Source organism: Branchiostoma floridae, chromosome 5 (assembly GCF_000003815.2).
Source record: "Branchiostoma floridae strain S238N-H82 chromosome 5, Bfl_VNyyK, whole genome shotgun sequence".
Lineage (NCBI taxonomy): Eukaryota > Metazoa > Chordata > Leptocardii > Amphioxiformes > Branchiostomatidae > Branchiostoma > Branchiostoma floridae.
The window spans coordinates 6,051,119-6,077,144 of NC_049983.1; the positions used below are offsets into that span (position 1 = coordinate 6,051,119).

A 26,026-nucleotide genomic window follows, 5' to 3' on the forward strand; every position below is an offset into this window, starting at 1 on the left:
AACACAAGACTGTCCAAAAGTGTTCCTTAGATGAATCATATTAATATTCATTCACCGTATGACATTATGAAGTGAATAATCTGCAAAAACTTCTTCGGATGATCACTACAGGGAGACTTCATGCTATGACAAACTTGTGGAAATCCACAATCATATTGCAATGTTGAATCCTATACCTAAAGCACCAATCTGAAGAATTCCTTTGTTTGTTGTTCTTAAAAGTGTCTACTACCGGAATGATTCAATGTTAAACAACATTGCAAAATTGCTAGAATTAGATGTACGCTGTGACACGTTTTAATTTAAACCTTGTTCTTTATAACACAGTATAAACCTATATACTTGAAGTAAGGTAAAAATCTAATAAAATGTTTGTTTTTTTAACCAAATATCTACTAGTGCCAGTAAAGCTTCACAATACAGTGACTTACAAACAAGTCTTGTTCGTTCCTATCATATTTGATAATACTACACCAAACATACATTTATGGAAGTAATGAATTGCAATAACTGTGGCTTTAAATAGCTAAGAAAAGGCTCGGAAGCCTGAGTTGTTACATGTATATAGCGCTAAAAAACCTTGAACAAAATGTATCTGATGTTATACATGTATGTAATTTTAACTAATACCTCATCAACCAAATATACTTGGCTGTTACAGGTATCTTAGCTTGTATACGATGTCATAAAATATCTAACTATCATACAAAGCATGGAAAAAATCTGTACAGAGAACACACACATCTGTAACGCTAGTTCACCTTTATCTGTGGGGTACCCTAAATCCGTTATCTTTAAAAACAAGTTACATAGCGATATAAAGTCAACAGAAAGTGCAGTATTTATTTTTCAAAATATTGCGCTGTTCGTCAACTTGATAGCCTTAAATACTCTGTGTTATAAAAAAGCAACGGATATAAGTAACCCCGGATAAAGGTTAACGTTATGTGTTTCCTATGTTTTATACACTTTCAGAAGTCACCCTCTTGGCAACCATGACATTGAACTGTACACAATGGCTCACTTCCTATGATTCCATGACGAAGCTTCATTCAACTATCGTAATATTTACAGACGATTCCTAAGTACGCTTCAGCTATAACGTCTACTAAAGAAGTACGAAAGTTACAAGACATGGTTGTTCCTTTCTCCAACACTGTAGCATATCATCTTCCTAGACACTGTTACCTTATAATGTAAATGATAGTATGCAACTTTACAGCAACAGGTTCGTTTCACTTCAAATACTTAAACAGTAGTTACATCATTTCCTCAAACATTCAATTCCTACCACTTGTGGCTTTGAGTAACTTTTTACAAACTTTTCAGGTTGCAAATTTCAGAAGTGTCACATGTTCTTCACACGTGGACTTGTCTTAAAAACAATAAAATCACAGAATTCTAACTTGAACTTCTCATTTGAACTAACTGGAAATACACAATCTTCTTAAATAAAGATATTGAACGATATCTAAAATGCACTTCAATCTTTCCACCGTCTTATGCGGCACCTTTTTGAGCCTGAGATTTGTTAATTGCACTACAGTCGACAGCATTACTTACAGTTAAAAACAGTCTTTTTTCCTTTGCTAATTCCATCACGTTGGAAAATCACTCAATAGCAAAGTTCTTCTTTCACAACCACATGTTTATGACAAGAGCCAATGTTTTGGTGACCATCTGTCACTGCATTTGTAAGAATGATAATTGTCTCTTAGTATTCCAGGTTGGCATGTAAATGTGACAATGCTTTATGTTTGGGACCACATTTGTAGTGTTGCAGCAGCGACACCTAGCTGCAGTACAGAAGTAGAATTGGTCACTATTGCCCTGAGGAAGGTGACAGACAGTTTCTTGTAAACATGTTCTTGTGAACAGAGAACTTTGTTAATATCCAATCTTTATTTTATCTTGCAAAATGTATGTGAATAGTTGCTGGTGATTGGCACAATGGAGCAACATCAAAGTAGAGCCTCACAAGTCTATAACATCCTTTTCTACTGCAAACCCATTGATGGCGTCACAAACGTGTCCTAGTTCGGCCTGCACACTGACTGGAGATGACAGGGGCTCCCCACTCAGGGCTTGACTCTCCTGACCCTCCCCTTCCCCCCTGGCCATCTCATCCCTCTCCCTTCTCTGCGGGTCGCTGAAGCTCCTCCGTAGGGTGTCCTGTCTGCTGCTTCCCCCACTCTGAGAGTCATCACCGTCCAACTGCGAATATCCCTGCTTAGATGGGTTAGATCCTAGAGAAAGGCTCGACCTGGAGAATTTAGGCAAGGATGTCAGGATTTTCGGCTTGTTCTTTGCAGCGTCAGGATTCTTTTTGTACTTGGGATTTCCTCCGACGGCTCCGAGCTCGGTCATGGATCTGCTTTTGGAAGGAGACTGGGTTTCGGAGGATGGTCCCGTGCTATCGCCATACTTGTTATCGGTAGTGCTAAGTGTCAACAGCGACGTTTCATCGTCGGAGTCACTTTTACCCGACCCTTGAGAGAAGTCCCGTAAGGTTATTCCTAAACTAAATGTACTGCGGCTCTTTGCCGGTGTGTACATATTCGTGAAGACATTGTCTATGCTCCGTCTGAAGTTTAAAGGAGATGGTGGCTCAAAGTCTAAGTTGCCATCTAGTAGGGGAGTATCAATGAGTGAATTGCTGGGTGAGTTACTGTTGGAATCACTGGGTGTTTCATCTGAGTCACGTTGGAAAATTTCGATGTCCACCACGTGCTGAGGACTGTCCACATCAGCATAGTGAGCTGGGCTATCAAAGTTGGAAGGCTGACGGGAACTGTCGCCGTCAAGGTATTCTTCCGATGTCTCCATGTCCACGTAATGGCGGGGGCTGTCGACATCGGTGGCATAGTGTTGCGGACTGGTGGTGTTGGATGTTCCCTCTGCCTCGGACCGAGTCTGTGCCTCCAGGTCTACGTCGTACTCTTCTTCGTCCCTTGTGTCCTGCTCACTGCTGGCAAAGTTGTCATAGGTCGTAGTGAGAGTTTGTACCTCGATGTTCTCTAGAATCTCGTCATCCGTGGTGGGGTTGTCCTCGACGATGATGCTCGCCTGAGATACAGATCCTTGCACGTCGCTCGGCGCCATGGTGATCATGGGAATCATCTCGGCGATGTCTTTGGTGCCCTGGGGGTTGTGGATGTTGCCCCCCAGGTTGCCGTCGCTGTGCGTCATGCAGGAGAACTCGCTGTAGTGGTGGGCGTTTCCGTCCGGCAGGTCGAGCTCGATCTTCTCCCCTCGGTAGCAACACCTGTAACAGCAGTAGCAGCATCTGCCGCAGCAGGGGTCGCGAGGTCGCCCGTCCTTGTGGAACCGGAACGGTTGCGTTGCCACGTAACTCATCGTGACGCACATAAGGAACTCACACAGGCGGAACGCCGTCTGGAACCCCCACCAAGGCCACGGCTCCGGCTGCTTATAGAATATCCCAAACACTTCCACCATGGCATACACTTGCAGTAAGGAGCACAACAGCCCTAATATCGCAGTCACCAGGGTCACCTTCACAGCTGTCCCTAGCCGGGTTTTCTGCTTCTTCTTGATTGGATTTATTCCCTGCAGTTTGGACTTGCTGATGTTCATGCGCTGAATTTCCTTCATCCTGTGCCTAGCACTACGATACAGTCTCCTGAATATGAAAAAGTATGAGAACGCCAGGATGATACCCCAAATGGCGAACACGCCCTGGCACACCAGCATCAAAATCTTCGCCGTACCGAGGAATCCGATGATGAGATCCGTCGCGACGGAAAGTCCGAAGTGTAGAACGATGATGGAAACCATTACGCAGGTCTGGTAGACTTTGGGTGACATTGCCTGCATTTTCGTGGTCTGTAGTAGGGCCAGATACAGCAGGCAGAAAGCTGACGTCATACACGGAAAGCCGACACTAAAGAGGAAGTAGGACAACGCTGGATGGAGCAACTTCAAGGAGTTGTACGCGTCCACAAACATGTAGACTGCCCGTGATGCACCCATCAGCAGCATAAGGAAGTTTAGTGCTAAGAAATATCCCATGCTTAGCAGATGCTTCCGTGTAAGTCTGACCATACTGATGAGGGAGTAAAGAGCAAGTAGAGCAAAGAGCCCTCCAAAAGTGTAGATGTGGACGAACCACCAGAATCGCCAGGTGTCTTTGGCTTCGTCCCACTTGGGTTCAGGTTCAGCCCAGGGTACGTGGTCCCAGCCCATTCCGTAAGGGTCGTATGGCTCGCTTGTGGGCTCTGCTTCTGGTTCGGCCTTTGGCGTCCATTCTAGGTTGGGGTTTGGCTGCCACTCTGGCCTCACGGGTGGGGCTCTCTCTGCAGTGGGAGATGGTTCAGTCTCGGGTACTGGGGGTGGGTACCCTTCAGGGGTGGGGGAAGGTCCTGTGTTTGGGATTTGAGGCCCCGTATTTGGGATTTGAGATCCCGTATTTGGGATTTGAGATCCCGTGCTTGGGATTTGAGGTGGGTTGGCTTCTGGGGTGGGGGACGGTTCTGCATTCGGAATTTGAGGTGGGTTACTTACTGGGGTGGGGGATGGTTCCATCTCTGGAATCTGAGGTGGGCTTTGTTCAGGAGTTGGGGATGGCTCAGCCTCTGGAATTTGAGGTGGGTTTTGTTCTGGAGTTGGCGATGGCTCTGCCTTAGGTGATGTGGAAGGGACACTTTCTGGTGTTGGAGACGGTTCTGCTTCTGGAGTTTGGGACTGTCCTCTGGGTGGAACAGCAGGCTGTTGCATTGTGGACGCTTCCGAATCTGAGGTTGGTGTAGCACTGGGCTCAGGCTCAGGTTCAGGTTCAGGTTCTGGTTCAGGTTGTGGAGTGGATGAAGGCGCTGCTTCTGTGGGAGTCCCTGTAGAAATACCGGGCCTGTATGGACCACTGTTGCCTCCATTCCCCAGCTGCTTGCTTACAGGAGGGCTCTGCACAGGAGTTGTGACTATCGGACCCACTGTAGTCACTGACCCGTCTTTCTGTGATGGTGGTTGGTACGTTGTAACTCTAGGTGGAGAAGTAACTACACTGCTGCTTGCACTATTCACAGGTGCGACAGTTGATGGTGGATCATTTAGCTGAGCTGTCTGAGTGGCCGTGTCTGGCTGCAACATTAACGAAGGGCCTGTCTGTTGTAGAATAGTCCTACTACTTGACACTGACAGTACTTCAACAGTTGGGGTAGGTGTGATGGCAGGCCTATCGCTCAAGTCAATAGGTAGGACGGCAGGAGTGGGCTGAGGCTGCAACCGTGAAATAAGCACCTCTGTCGCAGGGCTCGGCTGAAGAGACCAATTTACGGAGCTTAATTGCCCCTGAGCTCCATCGATCTGACTCGGCTTAGGCTGAACCTGGATATCAACACTGCTTGGCTCCAACTGTGGCGTCTTTGTAGGGGTCGGCGTGGGTCGGCTCGTGACAGGCCGGGTGGGTTGAACCGACGTAACCACGGACTGCACGTCAGTGGGTGTCAGTGTCACAGGGTTGCCCACTTCTGACAGACTACCCTGCCTGGTGGATTGCTCACTGCCAGTAGATGTAGGTGGATATGTAGAAGTGTCCCTTGAAGCCTGGGATTCATCTGTGTTAGGTGGTATTGCTGATGGGATCACTGACTTGGCCTCACCGCTGCTAATTACATTGGGTGAAGTGGACATTGCTGAGCCTTTGTACCTCCCGCTGGGTGTGTTTGATGGCGGTTGAACAGAATCTACCGGCAGGACGCGATTAGTCGTCTCCGCCCTTTGCCTGGTATCCGTACCTCTTGTTGCAGTCTCTTGGGTCACGGAGGGCACCAATTCTCTGTTGGCCACGCAAATGACAACATGGCAAAGTATCACGAGGGCGAGACACACGCACGAGGAACGGGTTGTAGGCCTCGCGTACATGATGAATGTGGAAATGTTGGACGTCTCCTACGGAATGTTCTTGTCATCTGGACATTGCGATCTCATCAGTCTTCTATTAGAATGGCAGCTTGAGAGGATCCAGGAATCCCTGCAGATGGAAAGAAGAGACACAGAGTCAAACATTATGCTAATGTCATGAAACATAATTGAGGGATGGTTCAGGAATGATTATTGGGATGGGGGTCAGAAAATAGGGGAAAACATTTGATAACATTGGAGGGAATAAGACTCTGAAAGATGCTGAAAGAAGTTGAATGTGCTGGTAGTCCTTCATGGACGAATACAAATGCACAAATGCAAAATGTTACTATAATGTTTGAGCATTATAGGACACATTTATCTCAATCCTGTCATCCTTTCTGATCCATCCCTATATAATATTGCAAATTTGGCATCGTGGGCATGTCCGATGGCAATGATGGCATCTGGAATACTTGTACGTCTCGAATCCTGTAGGTACTTTACTTCTCTCCACAACATAAATTCTTAATGTGACTCTCATGCAAATCTGGAATGGTATTTCTCATGTACTAATTAAATAAAGTGATTTCCTAAGTTATCTCTACATTTTAGCAAATAGAAGTATACACATGTTAAGTATTTCTTGACTCCCTCAATATAGCACTCAAGATCTCTTTGGAAATGAAATGTAGATTGAACAAACTTGAATTTACAATGTTAACGGGAGGTGCCCCAACACGGTACGCTTTTTCTTGCGCTCAAACTCATGGCGCTCCATCGCTAGTTGCCTGAGAGTGGTCAAAGTTTGATGACTGAATTTTTTACACATAGACTTGAACAACATACTTGAATAAGAAATGCATTCATGTGGTTCATGAACCTTTCGCGCTGCGTGTTACAAGCGGCAAACACTGTGAGACAATTTCGTGTATGTAACCTTCCAATTTTGTGCTACGCTGGACAGTGTGCCTAACTCGGTACGCTTTTTTACATTTTGCTCTCTTCAGAAGTAAGTGGTAAATTTAAGTACACAGAAAAAAATTAATAGTATGATATTTTAGATTACTTTTAACAGTAAAATCGTGACTGTATGTACTTTCTGTCTCATATGAGGAAGGCTGTACCTAGAACAATCCAGCTGATGTTTTTACGGGCAATGGGCTGAATGCACTGATTGTGAATGCCCGACTAAAAAAACCATTACGAAAAAACGACACCGCCAACATCAACAAAACTCTGTGAGATTATATGAAAATATGATATACATCTCTCTATCAAGTCTTATTTTCATAGACAGCACGAATCATATGTTACAGTCAAATAAATCTTTGGAGCGTTCTCTTGTCTGCCACCTTCACGGCCACACTCCCTTGGGAGTACAATGGTGGCAATGTTTATGTCGCTTCCTTTTGGTTGCTTTTCTACTCAACAAACATTTGAAGACCCATATCCATAGTGTTTTATGGAGCTTTATTTATGTGTATCATGGCAGTTGTGTGACTGCTTGAAAGAGTTCGTATAGTTAGCGACACGAGCCGCCAATACGCAGAGGCCGGTGACCGCAGTGATTCAGCACTGTCAACATTACTGTTAGAATTCTGTTTTTAAAAAACATGAAGTAAATATGTTAAAGTATACTTGGAATGCAAATTAAAGCTGTGTGCATGGACTTGGTTTATTTACCTTTGTAACAGCATAGTCAGTGGCAACAAACACGGTGTACTTATGGATAATAAGATCAGCAAAAAATCCGTACCGTCTTAGGACGGGAACCGTCTTAGGGCGGCCCCCGTTACATACGTAAGAATCTACACAAATAGCATTAATAGCAAAGAATCTAAACAAATATCAATAACAGAAATGCGAGAAGAAGTTGAATTTATCCAGCAATAGTCTCATTTTATATCTGTGAGCTGTATCTTTTCAACATGTCTTGTTGTGACCTGTACTTAGCCCAGTGTGGCAAAAATGTGCAATAAAGGTCTTCATTCATTCATTAATAGATCTTGATCTTTAACTTGGGCTTTGAACTGCTACTTTGCATAATATCACAGATGGCAATTTCAATGTTCATATGAACCAGTGAGTGCTGACATAGTTGATACCCATTGTTCTGTATCACCACAACTGTGTTATTAGATCCTACCCATAATATGGCCTTGGGGAGTCACAGAGACCCATAAGGGCTATAACATGGGGCTGACAAATGGTCGCTTATTCCCATAAACCAAATGGCCTCTGCAGGGCTCGAAATACCACCTGCATATGCAGGTTTGTGCAGGTAAAGTTGGAGCTGTGCAGGTATTTCTGGTGTCTACCTGCTTCTAACCTGCACTGTCCATGTGCTGGGTTTTATACATAAATGTCCTATGATGTAGGTGTATGTGGATTGTTATTAGCTGCATTGACTGCTTTAATTTAAAAGAAATGAAAAAAAGCAATGGTTCCAATAAAATTTTAGTATGATCCATACTTTCTAAATTTAGAGTGATGCAGGTAAAATTTGTTTGGTGCAGGTTACCCGTGCAGGTATGCAGAAAAAAGGATTTCGAGCCCTGCCTCTGAAAATTGGAAAAAGGGGAAACACTAGTACTCCCAATGGCAAGCTTCCACCCTAATAACATGGCATAACTAATTCAGAAGAGTACTTTAACCGGTAAGGAGGGTCACAACAATTTGATTAGTTTGTCTTATAATTGTCTTTACCGGAAATTACGGAGTGAAGGTGCATTAAAAAAATACATGTGCTGTACATTTTGCACATACATTTTGTACAAGACATGTATATGTAATACTTTTAAAAACAGCCAAACAGGTCAAAGTGACAACCTTTATGATTATACAAGGACCAGTCCACTTTCATGTGGTATCTCACTGCACATGGGGCACTGGTGCAGAACTGTGGGGGTCGAAAGATACTGAACGAATGTCAGAGATGAACAAATTCTCTTACATGTAGTACATTTTGTGTATTTTGTTTTAAGTCATACTTTTGCGTATCACAAAATATCTAAATTATAAAAAAAATCTATATCATAAAAAAAATCAGTTAATGAATCCTGCAGTGCAGCACAGGTGCCGCAAGTGCAGTGAGATACCATCCTTAGATGTTTTTTCCAATTAACACAAGCATTAAGAATCCTGTCTACAGTGACCACCTTTCTACATACTAGATGATATCTTATTGATCCCAAGAATTTTTTGGGGGCAGTTTTGACTGAATGAGCAACTGTGAATATATGTTTTGGTACTATTGGAGTGTTCACTGTTACCATCAAATTCACATCAAAATTAAAAAGATAACAGTTATTCCATTGCCTATTGAATCAGGTGCCATCTTGGAGATAACCGGTTGCTTCGCGAGTCTCCACTCAGGGTTTTAAGTGTGGGTCGATAGGTGATCAATCTTTCATCTCACACAAAGGGACTTTTTCTTGGAATGATAGCCACTCTCCTGGGAGGAATGAAGATGTATGGCAAGCATTCACATACAGTGTATCATTGACCTAAAAATGCACGCAGGCAGGCAAACACAGCATTTAAAGAAAAAGATTGTCTTTTTACTGTTTTCATGGCAAGTAGAAGATGGTTACCTGATACAATGTAGTAGCGTCCATAGCAGGCTCTCTGGGGCTTTTTTCCCTTCGTGAAACGAAGGGTTTGTTTTGAGTGCTGTTTTTTTGTGAGAGGGACGTTTGTCAGCCTGATAACTGGGGAAGGCATGGATGGATTGTTTTGATATTTGGTATGTGGGTAGGGTTAGACATGACGAAGGAATGGTAGGAATTGCGTTACGGCAGGGCGTTCTAGCGGAGTGTTATTGTACTGCAGCAGAACTTCCGGTTTTGATATTTTTTTTGGGACATGTTTGGGTGATGATTTTTAAGTGGCAAGTAGCTGTATAAATGAATAGTAAGGTGTGTAAGTTTTGGCCACTTAGGGGTTTTGCTGGGGCGGTGAAAGTCATTCTTGTGTTAGGTTTTGAGAAGGAATTATGGAAGCAGGGGTCGATGGATCGGAATGACTGTAGGTATGCAGATAGCTTAGGTAGTGATGTACATAATTGTATGATTATTATGCAAATTAGGAGGTAATTAGCAGAATGCAATAGGTATGTGTGCAAACCGTTGTAGGGTACGTGTCTGTGGACAGAAATCTCATGAACGGCATGACAGATTGATCTGATATTTGGTATGTGGGTAGCTCTTGAGACAGTGAAGAAACGTACGTGGCGTTATATCGTTTAGTGGCTTTTGACGGTTTTGCCGGGGATGTTTGTAGTTGGAAAATAGGTCCGGCAGTAAACCAGTGTGGCTATATTTGGGTGTAATGGCGTAATGGTTCTATATTTGGGTACTGACGTAATGCTCATGCCCAAGCCGACTGCAATGGTTATATGTTGGTTGTTACGTCATGCAGTTGTGCATGGACCTACCCGACCCCACAGGAAGTGACCCCCAAGGTCATAGTTGCGACAGACGTTTGTATCGAAGACTACAAGAAAATGGTTTATAGGGATAGTACATTATACATGATGGGGTGTACATGTATCCCATAAGATTTGATAATCTGTAGACCAAGAATAAGGGTAATGATGATATTGTATACAGGGGCGTATATCATACGTTTTAAAAGGGTCTATACACGTAACAGTTACTACCGGTACAATACATTGCTGGACAAAGTTACGTAAAGTTTATGTACGGAGTGGAGCAGGGTTTGTTTTTCACAGTAACTTGTAGTCATTGATATGATTGTTTATAGGGACTGTACATTAGACATATGGGATACACAATGTAGTGGACTGCATTGTGAAACAAAGAATGTTACATCATCATTGTTGCAAGCAACAAGTCGGCAATAATGAACTCTACCGCAGGAGTCGTATATTATACGTAAAGGGGGTTGTATAAAAAACTATTATTACTTTGTGGAAAGGTCCATGCAATGTATCAAGTCGTCAATATTTGTTTTATCTCGATAGTCCATTATACACATTGGAAGTATATAACGTACTAAATTGTGGAGCTAGGCAGCAATGTGCATATTTAATATCTATAAATATCTTTTTTTCAGTTACAAATGTAATACATGTACGTTTGACTGTCCTGTTATGAAATGCTGCGGATTAATTAATTGTGCAAACTAGCCCCTGGTTTGCATTGATAGAACTTGATTATAGAAGGCATCCCCCAAGTTATCTAGAGATCAAAAATCACGACGATCCGTCAACCCTTCCCATGTTATTACCCTCCAAAGGGATGATGCAATTGCGCACGCGCGTAAGACTTGGTGTAAATTCCGGGAATTTTTACAAAGGCCACAGCAAGTAAATTTTATGGATGACATCCTCTGCAGACTGCAAAAAAAGTGCGATAGGGTGAAAAAAACAGGATAGGTGAAAAAAAACAAGACAGCTACATTTTCAAAAATAGGCACCATAAAGTTCTGATGACTGTTGTAAAAAGAATTAAAGGGACAAAACATGGCATCAGAGCCAACAAGGCATTCATTCCTGTTTTTAAAACATGCACTGGTATGGTAAAAGTGACACTAGTGTCGTAGACTGGCATCATCAACAAATTTGGTAAGCACACTCATAGCTTCCATATATCCAATAAATTTTATTTCTACAACTGCAGTCCTGGGTACCTCGCAAGTGTCACTTGTACAAGTACAATCATTAGGCTACAACACAACATATTTGCTAATTATGGTACTTTATCGTCATGTTGACGGTCCCTGCAGAAGAAAAAATTCTTGTTTTTTTTTCTGAAATCAGGCGAAATTTAATGCACTCGCGGATGTCATCCATAAAATTTACTTGCTGTGGCCCAATAGGACATACTAGTACACTACTCAGTTAGGCTAGTATTTCTCTCTTTGTTAGTTACATGTGTCTTATGTTTGAGTATCTGCTAATATGAAATGAAGTAGGCTTATAAACTGTCCTCATAACCTATGCAAATTAGCCCCTAATTTGTATGATAAAATTTGATTATGTAAGGCATCTCCAGAGCTATCTCACTCATTCGCTCGCTCACAGTCCATGACAAAAACTATCTGCATTCCAAATACCATGACAATCTGTGAACCAAATTATTCCACTCCAAAGCAACTACATAGGCTCGGAAAAAATCCTGTAGAATTCCGGACAATTTTGCCAATCGGACGTATCATATACTGTTAGGTTAGCCCCTGAGATGTTTATAAAAAAAACACCCTCAAACCACCACACCCTCACCCATTTCACGAAGGTTGAGTTCTGCGAACGCTTGTTTCCATCTTTTTTTGTGACTCTAAATAGTCTAATACATTTTTGCTGGCCATTTCTTTTTGTACTGGGTCACTTGATTGTGGGTTGATTCATTGCCAGTAACCAAATGCAAGCGACCCAGGACAAAAAAATTGCCAGCAAAACACTTATGAGCCCCAAAAAGATGGAAAAAAGCCCCCAGAGATCCTGCTATGGAGGCTAACCTGATTGCAATAATCATGCATCTAAGGCTATTCTTCACTTAAAATGTCTGAAAATTGGTCCAAAATTTCCTGCAATTTCATCTTCTATTGATGGCTTCCTTCATGGCCATCTATTCAAATTGCTCTTTTAAATTATTTAGGCTAAATGAACACAATTTCTTGTTTTTTTTTCCATTTCTTCAGGAAAGTGTTGCAATGACACAGCTTTGTACACGCGATACAAACCTCCATACATATTTCAGATTCTGTGCAGATTTCATATCCATAACCCCATCTCTGACTTTAGCTTGTCTTCCGATTGATGCAATTCCCTGTGGTATAATTGCTCTAACCCCAAGTAAAACTGTTATTTTACATCAATCAATTACTGACTAATTGTGTCAAAATAATTTCTAATCAGGCTGAAGATATTGCAAGGGGAAAGAACTAAGGCTAAAGAATGGTGATCTATCATCATTGTCCATTCATCGGGGATCTTAAAGCTTGCCAGAGACAAATCATGGGATGTACCTAGGATCACCCAAGGAGACTGAATGTCTACAAGGGGATAATGTTACAAGGATCATCAGATGAGACAAATGTATCATCCTGATTTAAACTTGGCTCAAGAGGTCTACATTAGACTAGTTTTCAAAAACTTTACTTTTGATACTGTATTGTAGTTAAGTGTCTTTCATCTCCTTTATACAAAATTTAATATACGGTGTGATTGTTGTATTGTGTGCTATCAATTACAGTGTAGACCACAAGAAGATCTAGAATATGTTTGACTGTAAAATTTAAAAAAACTTGATTGAAATGACTATGCTACTTGTTTTAAAATTTTCTTCGACTGGTAAAAAATGTGTAGATGCCTGGCAATATACATTTTGTAATGTATTTGTTATCTATCAGTCCAAAATCCGGACCACTGACTTTTTCAGGTCCATTTTTCTAGACTGGTCCAAATCCAAGATGAAATGTTGTACTGGTACCCACCCTTAGAGACAAGTGTTCACTCATAGTCATACATCACATGAGGGATTCTAAGGCCAAACATACAACCCCGCAAAGTCCAATGGGTAATACTAAATCCCTCCCTAGTGTCACCTAAGACGAGGCAAGTGTTCGCTCTACTGAGTCTACAGATCATCATAAAGGATAAAATAATCCAATTCTTTCTTTGACCAAATGCATGACCCTGCCTTGCCCCAATGGGCCTTTGTAAATCCCTGTTATTCTAGCAGCACCTGCTGACCCCTGATAGGACATCTGGTACCCACTTGTTACTAGGTGAACTGGAACAAATGAAGGAATAATATAATGTCCAGAGATTGAAGGTTTTGGTAGCTGAGGGAATTGAACTTCCAGTCTTTAGTTGAGATAAGATTTTGTTGTTAGGCCACACCAATTTTCTTTGTTGCTTCTCGGTTTCTGCTGTCATATTTTTCCAAATTTGAAGAAAAAATTTGATAAATTTTCAGAATCTCCTGAAAAATGGCGTCAAATTTCAGTGCCTGTATGTGGTTATTTTGTACGGTTATGTGTATTATTTTTTTCTCAAAATTGGGGCTTTGGTAATCTGGGAGCACCCTAAATACTGCATAAAATGTGCTAAGAAAAATGTGTTATTTGTTAAATCTGCTGCTATTTATGTTGTGTAACTTGAGTAAGCCCCTCGATCTCTCCACCTGACTTTTTGAAGAAAATTTTTTTCTTTTTTTTCCGACATGCTGGTCCAATTTTTTCCTGAAAAAAATCCAAGAAGCAACAAATCAAATTGATGTGGCCTTATCAGTAAATAAAAAATATGAATGACAATGAAGTGAGTAGGGATGTAGAATTGAGGCAAGACACTTATGGACTGTAGTGAAAAACACTGTTGCCGCGCCGCGTGCCTGCAAAGCTGGTGTGTTACGCCGAACGGCGGTTATACCGGCTATATAGATACAGATACAGATACTGTTGTGTAGTGTATGGTAGAGTTTGCACAATCAATATCATGGCCATGTTGGTGATCGATTCCTGAGCTCCAAATAACTGGAGCTCCAATGTTGCATTCCGGTACTTTCCCATTTTTCTGTGACTTCATCATATCTTGTGGCACCAACTCTTTATCCATCTGCGGGCTGCCTCGTTGTAAGAATTGTACTGTCATGTTAAATTTGATGTATGAGGAGTGCAAAATTAATTTCCAGTCTTGACATTTATAGATGAACAGCAAATTGGGTCATGGGATGTCAGCATGCAAAAAGTTCAATACAAACAATGTACATGTACCAACCCAGGCATGCACACAGTGGTCTAACTGGGTTACTGTGTCAAACTGTCCATTATCATTAAAACTGTGCATATGTCAATATACACTGCACTTGATTTTGAAGGCTTATGCATATAACATGGCTATCATTTTATCAAAGAAAGCATTTTCAAGATTATCAAGTATAGTATTACACATTTATGGTGGATAAGTAATAGTTTGTCATTAATTATGATTACCAGTAGCAGAATACTTTAATATGCATCATCTCAAGGCTATCAATTTAGGCTTTTTTATTCATTCAAAGACATACACAGACTTTGGACTAGCAACTTGAACATCAACCCCACAATTACACTTTGACCTGACAGTAATTTTAAGGTTTATGTTTGAGACATACAATGTCAATCATTTTTCGTCTCATAAGACCTGAAGAATAATAACTTGTACTCGAATTGTGACCTGAAAACTAAATACATTGACTCCATTCCAACAAACCTAAAGGCTTTGTAAAAAAAAGGGCCATTTTCATCTGAAAGGAAACAAATGGGATTGGTACTAGAATTCATATATGTTCAGTGAAGAATGTAGCACAGAACTTGAACCACAAAAATTAAGTCTGTACAGGGTTCTTTACTGCCAAGCATGACGGTTTATCTTCGTTAACAATTAACTTTAAATGACTGAGGCATCAGCTGGAATCCTTACAAGCTTTGGGCATCTTTAGGCCATGTTGATTTGATTATATGGATGACATCCTCTGGGAATCTAAAAATTGATGCAGGCATGCAAATAAAAAAAAAAGTTTGACCAAATTTATATTCACATAATACAGTACTGTACATGTACTGCAATGATTTTTACACTAACGGGGGCCGCCCTAAGACGGTCCCCGTCGTAAGACGGAACGGATTTTTTGCTGATCTTATTATCCATAAGTACACCGTGTTTGTTGCCACTGACTATGCTGATTACAAAGGTAAATAAACCAAGTCCATGCACACAGCTTTAATTTGCATTCCAAGTATACTTTAACATATTTAAAAAAAAACAGAATTCTAACAGTAATGTTGACAGTGCTGAATCACTGCGGTCACCGGCCTCTGCGTATTGGCGGCTCGTGTCGCTAACTATACGAACTTTTTCAAGCAGTCACACAACTGCCATGATACACATAAATAAAGCTCCATAAAACACTATGAATATGGGTCTTCAAATGTCTGTTGAGTAGAAAAGCTACCAAAAGGAAGCGACATAAACATTGTCACCATTGTACTCCCAAGGGAGTGTGGCCGTGAAGGTGACAGACTAGAGAACGCTCCAAAGATTTATTTGACTGTAACAAATGATTCGTGCTGTCTATGAAAATAAGACTTGATAGAGAGATGTAGATGATATTTTCATATAATCAGACCGAGTTTTGTTGATGCTGGCGGTGTCTTTTTTTCCGAGTTTTGTTGATGTTAGTGGTGTCTTTTTTTCGTAATGTTTTTTTTAGTCGGGCATTCACAATCAGTGCATTCAGCCCATTGCCCGTAAAAACATGAGCTGGATTGTTCTAGGTACATCCTTCCTCATGTGAGACAAGAAGTACATACAGTCACGATTTTACTGTCAAAAGAAATCTAAAATATCATATTATTAATTTTTTTCTGTGTACTTAAATTTACCACTTACTTCTGAAGAGAGCAAAATGTAAAAAAAAGCGTACCGAGTTAGGCACACTGTCCAGCGTAGAACAAAATTGGAAGGTTACATACACGAAATTGTCTCACAGTGTTTGCCGCTTGTAACATGCAGCGCGAAAGGTTCATGAACCACATGAATGCATTTCTTATTCAAGTATGTTGTTCAAATCTATGTGTAAAAAATTCAGTCATCAAAATTTGACCACTCTCAGGCAACTAGCGATGGAGCGCCATGAGTTTGAGCGCAAGAAAAAGCGTACCGTGTTGGGGCACCTCCCGTTATATGTATTAAGAAAACAAAAGCTATAAAAAATTTAAAATGTTCTACAGTTGATATTGTCTGAAGAGACCGGTATCGTCATATTTCTTTGATCTTTCGTTTTGTATCCTTTGATACTTAACTTCGCCGTCCGTGTGTTCCCGCTCGCGTTCACACGTCAGATTCGTCCATTATGCTAATGTGGTACTCACAAGAAAAGCCTCGTCATTTTAGACTTATCTCTTGATTAATATAAGAATAAAATGCACCATAGTCTGAATTTCATATCATTTTGTCTTTGTAACAATTTATTTAGAAAGTTTTTGTGATGAAAATTAACCTAAACGATAGTGTATTAGAACGTAACTTTAACACAATTTACCTCCGTAATATTGGTGTCGTCTATTAACCTTATATGACCTCATTTGTCAGCGGGTATGGGTAAGGCCAGTTTTAACGAAGTTTTGTTTGGAAATAAATCACAGAGGTTTTAAATCCGGCGTAGGGTGACGATACGGCCGCTGCATATGGCCGAACGCGATCCGAAACATAGACCAGCGGTCCGCGTGGCCGTAATCGGCAGTGTTTTTGTACCTGCGGGACCGGAAATCGTGTGGCCGTGGCCGCGTTGGACAGGTGGCCGCTAAGCCTATCTCTTAATCATTACGAATCCAAGGGACCGACAAAAAGTGGCCACTATGGGCAGGTGGCCGGTATGCAAAGGTGGCCACTAATACAGGTTTGACTGTCATGTTGTATTCCATTATATATAATTGCTGGCCTTGAGGCCTGTTTTTGCGACCATCTGTCTTCCTATACTCTCTGCCTATTCTTGCTGTCAGGGATATACATTTCTACAGCCATGCCTTTCAAGATATACCACACCTCTGAATGAGTATGCATAGCCAGGACTCAAGCATGCAGACAAACTAGCACAGCTATGCCAGGCTGCCAAATGAACAACAACAGGTCTGAACGGGCACCGTGCCAGCGCCCCATTTACATGGGGAACTCACCGTTTTCCAATCAATGGCCAACCCAGACAGTGTGGCATTTGATACCCGTTGAGTACCTATCGATTCCCCAAAGCAACATTACAACAATAGCTTGTGGCATTAATACTGATAAAAAGATTGGATTGCATACAATGCCAGGTAACAGGGACCAGTATATGATCAAATTTGGAACATTAAATTCTACTACAAATCTATGTTCAGCAATTTGTCTACACTAATGAGGATTCATGACAAAAGGATCAAACCCTTTGATATGACCATAATCTAATAAGTGTAGTTCCCCAACAATTATCATTATGTGAATTAAGTTTAATTCCTAAATATTTCCTCAGTGTAGGAACACCTATTATCATAAGCGATACTGTCTGTATGAATTTTCATCTGTAGGTGCATCTACATGTACATCAATTCAGTGTCTTATGGTGCCTAGTAGCACATCGCAAGTTCCCTTGTTGTTTCAGTGGCAAGGTATATTTTGCAATTCCTTCCCCTTTGGTATGCTCATGGCACCTCCTCAAACACAGGACCCCTTTTTGTGTCCCCCATTTTACGTCCCTTCCTTAAGACAGGTGCAACCCAAACCAAGATGCCCTACCCAGGATTGAACCAGTGTCCCCCATGGCCAGTTACCAACTAATTGGAACCAGAAGCTCAAATGTGAGGCTGCTACCAGTTGAGCCGCAGGGACATCCATGCTTGTATATACATGATTGCGTATATCCTTCTATCAAGTATATGAAGACTTAGTAGTTTTCAGACTTCAAAACTTCAAACTCTACCTGAATACAAGTCTACTATTAGCTATGAGCTATGGTTGCAACACCAAGTTGACTAATATTACGAGTGTCTCACCTGGTCACAGCATTTCTAATCCCTAAGCCATGCATGTTCATCCATAGTCATAAAGGATTAAAAACTGTCTCAAGTTGTGCTCCTTGAGAAGACAAACCCAACAACACTCTAACCTGTACAGGTGCTCTCAAGGTGAGCATGTTATTTGTGTAGTAAGTCGAGCCAACTGAAAGTTGGCAAGTGGCATTCCTGGTGCAAACGTTGCCTGGAATTCTATCTAGAGGGCTAACGACGCGTCCTTTGTCGAACCTTTTGGCACAAGCAGGTGCATACATGTGCGTTGCACCCGATACTTTTGGGATAAACAAGCGGTACAACCAACCACCTAACACTGGAAAAGGGCTGAAAAAATACAACTTTGGTTCCATATAGAAATGATGTTTTAAAAACAAGACCGTATGTTGACATGTTTGTGTTAGTCTCTGTTGACCTGTCCGTTCGTTGAATGCTTTTGATGTAGGCATAGAAAGTGGTATTCATTTCTTTTGAATGATCAGTATTTATGTAGCATCTGCTTTTGTTTATCTAAATATGACCCCAAATTGTCAACTGCCAATCGACAGGTAAAAAAACATCAATCAATGTCCTAGTGTTGTTATAATTTATTCAGTTATGAAAACAATTTTGTGCTCCTATGGGAAACGATATGTTTGACTTTTCATGTAACACTACTGATCAGGCTTTTGTGCTTGTATACTTGTTAGTTTTGGATGGAAAACAAAGAAAAATACTAAGCCGTCAAGGACCGATTGTGGTACAATGTACATGTATTTGTCACAAGACAATTCACAATGTTTCTCAACTATTGATAGGTACAATGTATGTACTACCCAATACAAACACAATACCTATGCTTTGCTTACACATATTGTTCAGTCTTTCGTGTTTGTTTTCTTTTGTGGGGAAACAAAGAAATAAACAAGCCAATCAGTGGTATTTGTGACAAGACTCAAATTCAAGTGGGCCTACTGGCCAATACAAACACCATGTCCATGATTACAATTCTGGTTTGGAAGAGATCTAAATCAGCTCTTTTAGCCGAGCATGGTTATAGTAAATGGCCTTCATCTGAATTATTATCCTTCATTACCTCATTACTCTCCAACATCAGGAATAATTGATAGCACGGTCTAAATGGAGCAGCCCTCACAGAGTACTTAGCCTTCTTAGCTCCAGGCTAAAGCTTTGATATTGGCATATTCTTTATCTGCCAGCTAGCAACACATGTTTTACAACATGACAGTGACAGCCATGGGAAACAGCATGATGATGGGAATATGGCGGCAATAAAAAATTATGTGACACTGGTAAACACTGTTATGAACCCACTCACTGTGAACCATGTGATCATTCCTACTGAAACCCCTCTATTTTAGAAGTAGACTAGTCCTGTGAGGCTGTGACCTCATTCTGGTGCTAAGAATCCTGTCCGTGACGCCAAATGTTGTGAGCAAAAAATCTGAAATAATCATACAGGGATAACATCATGAGGCCTGAGAGCTACATGTACCTGCTATAGATCATCACCATTGCAGATTCAGAAATGAGGTATGAAAACTGTATGTCCTGGTACAGTACCATAGAAATCCACCAGGGGGCCAAACATCACCCAAGATACCAAATACATTATAAAGATTTATTTCACCACTTCTCAAGTTATGCTGCTCAAACTTTAGTCAAAGACACACACACACACACACACACACACACACATACAGAAACAGATCCCAAAACACATCATTCTTGCAAAAGCAAATGTCAAAAGAGCACTCCAAAGGCAGCTATGTAGACAAAAAAAAATATTACACTGCATCCTAAGACCTCTTGAACCAACAAGTACCATGGTCAATGACTCAAGACAGTCAAGGTAAACACTAGCCTGGTATCCATTCATATTTAGCTACTACCTGGTCCTCACCAAATAGCCCATTAATTCCAGATACCCCGTTTTCAAACAGGCACTGGAATGACTGGATAGCAACATACTAGTAGGGCCTGCAGTGGGCACTGGATAGGCTAATTTAATCGGAATAGAGATGGATACCAGGTTAGGTAAACAGCCTCACTCACCTTTGAACTTCATGTAGTGTTACCAGGTTATCTTGAAGAGCTGTCAACGTAAAAGCTCAACAAACATACCAAAGTGACTCTAACGTCTTATGGTAGTCTGCTCTAGAACAGCAAAGGTGTATCTGTCTGAGTTTGATCCTGAACAAGAGACAGCACACACTGAAATGCAGCAACCGTCCCAGACTTACAGTCACTGAGAGTCTGACTGCCAGCAACAATCTTCCAAGATGTTGATTTTGGCAGGTTTCTTCTGAACATCCTGGGTTCTTTCCATTACGGTTGATAAGAAAATACCTTACGTTATCGGGGCAATTTCTGACAAGCCTGCTACTATTTCATGTGTTATTACATGTACCAAGACGTTATCACTAACACCTTGACTCATACATAGTATAACATTACTTGTTACTTTGATAGTAGTAGTAGGCTAGACTAAACAACAAACAGATCTAATATGTAGTGTACACAGGAAACACATGGGGACAACTCATCGCCAATTTCAAGTGTTTGCATCCTATGATGTTGATCGTAACGTCAACAAACAGGTTTCTCTTTCCTTTCCGTGAAAGTCATTTCCTACGACCTAGGAAGGGTGCAAACAATAACAGGAAGCTGTCTACATCGGTGAACTCTAGTGAACTATTGTTAGTTATTTCTTCACTCCAGTGGTATATTACATAAACATTTCCTGCACAAGGTTTCTGAGAAAGGTGGACGTTAGATAACTGTACATACAGTGTACTCTCCAAGCAGAGGTCAGGCTTTGAGGCTTGTTTTTGATGTCATTTTAGACAGCCTAAAATGAGATGAACTATGAAGCATGCAATACAAGCACTTCAATCTATTATTATTTATAATATCAATACCTACCAACATACAAAATCTCAAAATAATCCATCCACTATGATCCAGGCTTTTTCTACTGTATGTTGTCAATTAGCATACAAGTTTGTGTATTTTGTATTCAATTTGTAGATCATTTTTGTATTATAGTCTCCATTGTCCTTTTAGTTCCTTTGCATAGTGCCGTAGTCTGCATAAACTGACTGACACTGACAGTGAATGAAAAAAACCCTCCAATATCCTATATTCTACCAAACTGATGAAATCATTTTTGGAAGCCTAACCTTTACTCGGAGAGTAAGAGAAATGCCGTAACTTGAGGCATCCCATGATTAAAGCAATTTCTTATGACCAGTCTTGTAAGGAATTCTAACAGCTGTAATGAGACAGTGTAAGGCTTTATGTACAATCTTCTATGCCAAGTTCGCATGACCCTCTGAAATACCAGCCCACTCGCGAGATTTGGGCCCTCATTATCTGTGTAAACATTTTCCTAAATCCTGACCACATGATGCCCTTGGCACTACTCTACATTACATCTTCATCATACCCAGCTGTATGACTGCTCCTGGCATCACTGGGACTCCATATTTCTTGCTTTACTGGGGAGACGAGGCCATTAGAATTTCAGCCACTAATACATGCGTTCCAATGGGAGAGTTGAGGAAACAAATATGCAATTATCTCAAGAATAAAAAGTTCAAGCCATACAAACTTACCTTCAAATGATAGCCTAATATGTCCAGTCTCGGCAAATTCCTTGGCAAGAATTTCTATACGGCTAATCTTTTGATACACCCCCCTGATTAGAGCCCTTGGATTGGCCCATTTGGCTGAAAACAGCATTCTGGCGACGATACCACTATTTCAGGGGGGTGCGGAAACCCCCTCGATGGAGAAAGGTCATTTTTTACAACTAATTCTACCAGTGTAGGGTCTTTCCTACTGCAGCCACTCCCAAAATGCCCAGATTTCACATAAAATCCCACCAAGAAAGGCTTTTCAATGGTTTAAAGCCTTGTTTTTATTTGAGATCTCTCACCGTGGGCTCTAGGCGCCTGCGCTAATGCTTACGTCACCCCTTCTGCTTCAGCCCTGTGGCTAATTTGAGGGTCTGCATGCTCTTTTCCGTAAGGCCTTTTTAATTTCCCGTTATTCGTAGGGAAGCTATTTCCTTTTACGTAATTTGTAGTGGGATGCAGCGAAAAGCGTGGGTAGCCTTTGTGAATTGAACGTAAAGCGTAGTGAGCCATCCCGAATTTAGCGTAGCGTAAATCGTTGTCAGGACCCCATATGCAGACCCTCTAATTTATATGAATGAAAGCTGTGTGTGAGGGAAGCTTGGAGCTGGATAGTCTCCAAGCAGACGTAGGATCTAGCTCACTCTCGGTCTCCTAGGAGAAGGTACAGAACATGTAGCAAATGCTGCATAAACATGCATATAATTATAAAAGACACTCAGTCATGAGGCTGAGCTACATCCTACATCTGCTTGGAACTTTATAGTCTATGAGTGGGTGTGTACGTGTACTGTGTTTACAAATGCAACTTAAAACCTGTGTTATGTTCGTATCCTACTACTACCATCAAACTGTTAGGAACAAACTGTTACAATAGTGTTGTGTACATGATCTACATATTGTACACAACATTTTGAATCCGAGACCTTTCAACAGTCAAAGACATACAGTAACGTTACATGTACATGCATCTCAGCATTTTGACTACTGTTTTAGAAAGCAAGGCTTCCTGTGATAAGGAAGATGTTGGAATCTCAGTACTTAGGAAAAAGGAAATGTCATTTAATGATATCTTGTTCAATCAAAGATACAGGAAATTATAACGGTAGACTAGATAAAATCAAGTATTAGATTTAGAAGAACCCTGACCTAAACTGAAAAGAAGGTCTAAATGGGGGGTTCCGACAATGCTTTACGCTGAATTCAGAAGAACCCCCTAGGTATTACGCTAAAATCTAGGAAGGCAATCAATGAATCATGCGGCCATCTTTCTACAAATTACATGGATAAGAATTAAGATGGCCTAGGATTTGCGGCAAATGAAAATTGCCTGCCTATGCCTTATGGAAAAAGGGGCATGCAGTCCCTCACCAATATAACATTACACTGCCTGAAAAAGATAACATTAACGGGGGGGATCCAATGTCCGGTTACTGTTCTAAGTGAATGCGCATGGCTTTTGTGATCGTACATTTTACTGAGAACCCATCAAAAACAAGTCAAGATCTTGTTAACAACCATATAACTGTGATTGAAGCTGTGCAGACATACATTTCATTTAACGGCAGCAACTACCGAACTGTAGTTTGATAGCGCGGGAAACTATTGGCAGGATTTTACTTGCGTTTCAGTGGAATGTTCTAACACAAAAAGGGGGTCCAAACTCCGATAAGTTAACAACCAAGCCATCTCTGTATATTTCTAAGCGTCCTATGCAAGCAAAATAACACTAAACTTGTGCAATACTATTTTTTGTCACAAATATATGCAATATTATGGATTACGCTGCATATTTAAATACGTTTAGTTACAAGGTTTACCTCTCACGGCGAAACCAACCTGTCGCCAAAAATGAAAATGGCGGCACATTTGTTTACATCTGCCTGTGATTACACTTTTTCACTTTCGGCTTCTTAATTTCCCGCTTCAACCTCGTTTTTAACAGCAGAAATGACTACAGGATTTCTTTAGTCGGTAGGGATCGATTTTCTTGAATGATCGGTACTCTACTGACGAGTTGACTAACTCCATCGTGTTGAGCATCGCTCGGCTTCCTTCATAGGTGATTGGCAAAGATGGCGGGGGTGACAGGGCCGTGAACATGCGGCATAATTTAGCTCCGATTATCCAACTATAAAAGCAAAGACACGGCATAGCTGTGCTTCTTTCGGAAGTCTTATAGATATCCTTCTCATCTGCGGTGGTATCTTTTCACATTTCGTATTTGACGATGAATAATTCAAGAGTTTCCCGGGCCATGTTCTCGGTAAGTTCGATCGTCAGCATGCACGGAAGGCGTCAAACATGTGTACTTTTTTCAATCGTTATCTGTTGGGGATTACCAACTTGGACACATACTCTGACTTTTCAGATATTTACAACAAGGTTTAGTCCATAACAAGTTGTACTTATCATGTGCAGACACTTATGCATATCTCTGCAAAAATGATTTTAAAATCCTACCGGAGTTTGGACCCCTACCGGACTTTGGACCCCTCCCGTTATATTTTACCAGAAAATACACAGAATAAATTTTACTATTTTTACTATTTTAGTACATTGCAAATCCATCTTGCAAACATATTGTTCAGATATGGTACATTGACCCCATAGTTATAAACATATGGGTACCACAGGGGGAGGGGACATTAGGGGAAAGGGGTCTACTATGGGTCCCATTGTTCGTGTATAGCGTTACTGATGAACTTGACACTATCCTTGACCCTTTACCTAGGCCCAAGGCTAAGGATGTTAGCTTAATTCTCCTGCGATCTATATTGAACAAGGACTTTCTGTTTCTAAACCATCCCACCTAATTTTTGTATTGGGGAAAACCCTGGACATATTTCCGCCATTCAATAAAACATCCATAAAGAAGATTGAACGTATGAAAATATATCGATCGCAAAAAAAAAACCTTCCCCCTCCATCCCTGTTGTTCGTATTTTCAGACAACAGTCTGGCGTTACAAGCCAACAATACATTCAGTATCATCATGTATATCTGATCCACCATGTGTTACATGTAGCTGGTCGGCTTTAGATAAACAGTGATTTAATTGAAGGGACACGTTTGAACAGACGGGTTTGCAAACAAAGCCGCTAGCCATGAGAAAACAGACTCGCGCGCTGAAAGAGAGCGTTCAGAAAATTATGCACAACACAACACACTGGTGATCATTCAAACCTCACGGCACGTACTATTCATTTACAAGCGATCAGAACGCAGGAGATGATGTAGAGAATGGTTGTAGTCTTACCTGGAGTGTTTGAAGGAGGAAAACATTGCAGGGTGGTCCGTTGTTGTGGTGTGAAAACATCATATGTAGAGCTGCTACACAAGCCAGCACCCTGCCGAGCCCGGTGTGACATCACCGGCTCACGTTCATCCGGGCGCTAGGATGTCGATTGGCGGGGGATTTTAACTTCATTAAATATTTTCTACTTCGTATAATCAAAACAAAGAAAGCCAAAATTATTATATTTCGTAATATTAGGCACTAGTTAGTTAGAAAAATAATTTTACTGTAAAGATTTACTTTGATTTTAGTATATCTGGCGTAAATATATATTCAAATATGACTTACAGCCCCTATGTGGTGGGAGAAGATAGACTCGTCCCACCCACCTGGAGCGACAGGGAATCCACTTCCGGTTGTCATCAAGGGAAACAAACTGCCCACCGCCAATGAATGGAACAAAAGAAGAAATTCCTGATACACATGCCAAAGTATTGAGAAAATTCAATTCCCAATACAGGTCTAACTCGGGGGCGTAAGAAAATTACTCATTATTTCGGGCACTTCCTCGTTTGTCGTATTCGTTTCCCTAGGCAGCAACACCTGTGTACCTGAGGCCAGGGAAAGTGCAACGTACGTAAATTCTCATGATTCTTTCAGGTTACTCTGAAATTATGTTATTTTAAACCGATGTGTTTTTGTTTTGTACACCTAGATATTTCATCTGAAGAATTCATAC

General features: G+C 41.1%; 1 protein-coding gene across 1 annotated transcript; it reads right to left on the reverse strand.

The window, feature by feature from the left end:
• Window positions 1-301: 301 nt before the first annotated feature.
• On the reverse strand, window positions 302-25,437 carry LOC118415689. The gene is made up of 2 exons (XM_035820431.1): window positions 25,309-25,437; window positions 302-5,989 (listed from the first exon to the last, which is right to left on the reverse strand). Exon 2 carries the CDS (start codon window positions 5,878-5,880, stop codon window positions 1,975-1,977), a length of 3,906 nt encoding a protein of 1,301 aa, XP_035676324.1. The 5' UTR covers window positions 5,881-5,989; window positions 25,309-25,437; the 3' UTR covers window positions 302-1,974.
• Between the last annotated feature and the right edge of the window lie 589 nt (window positions 25,438-26,026).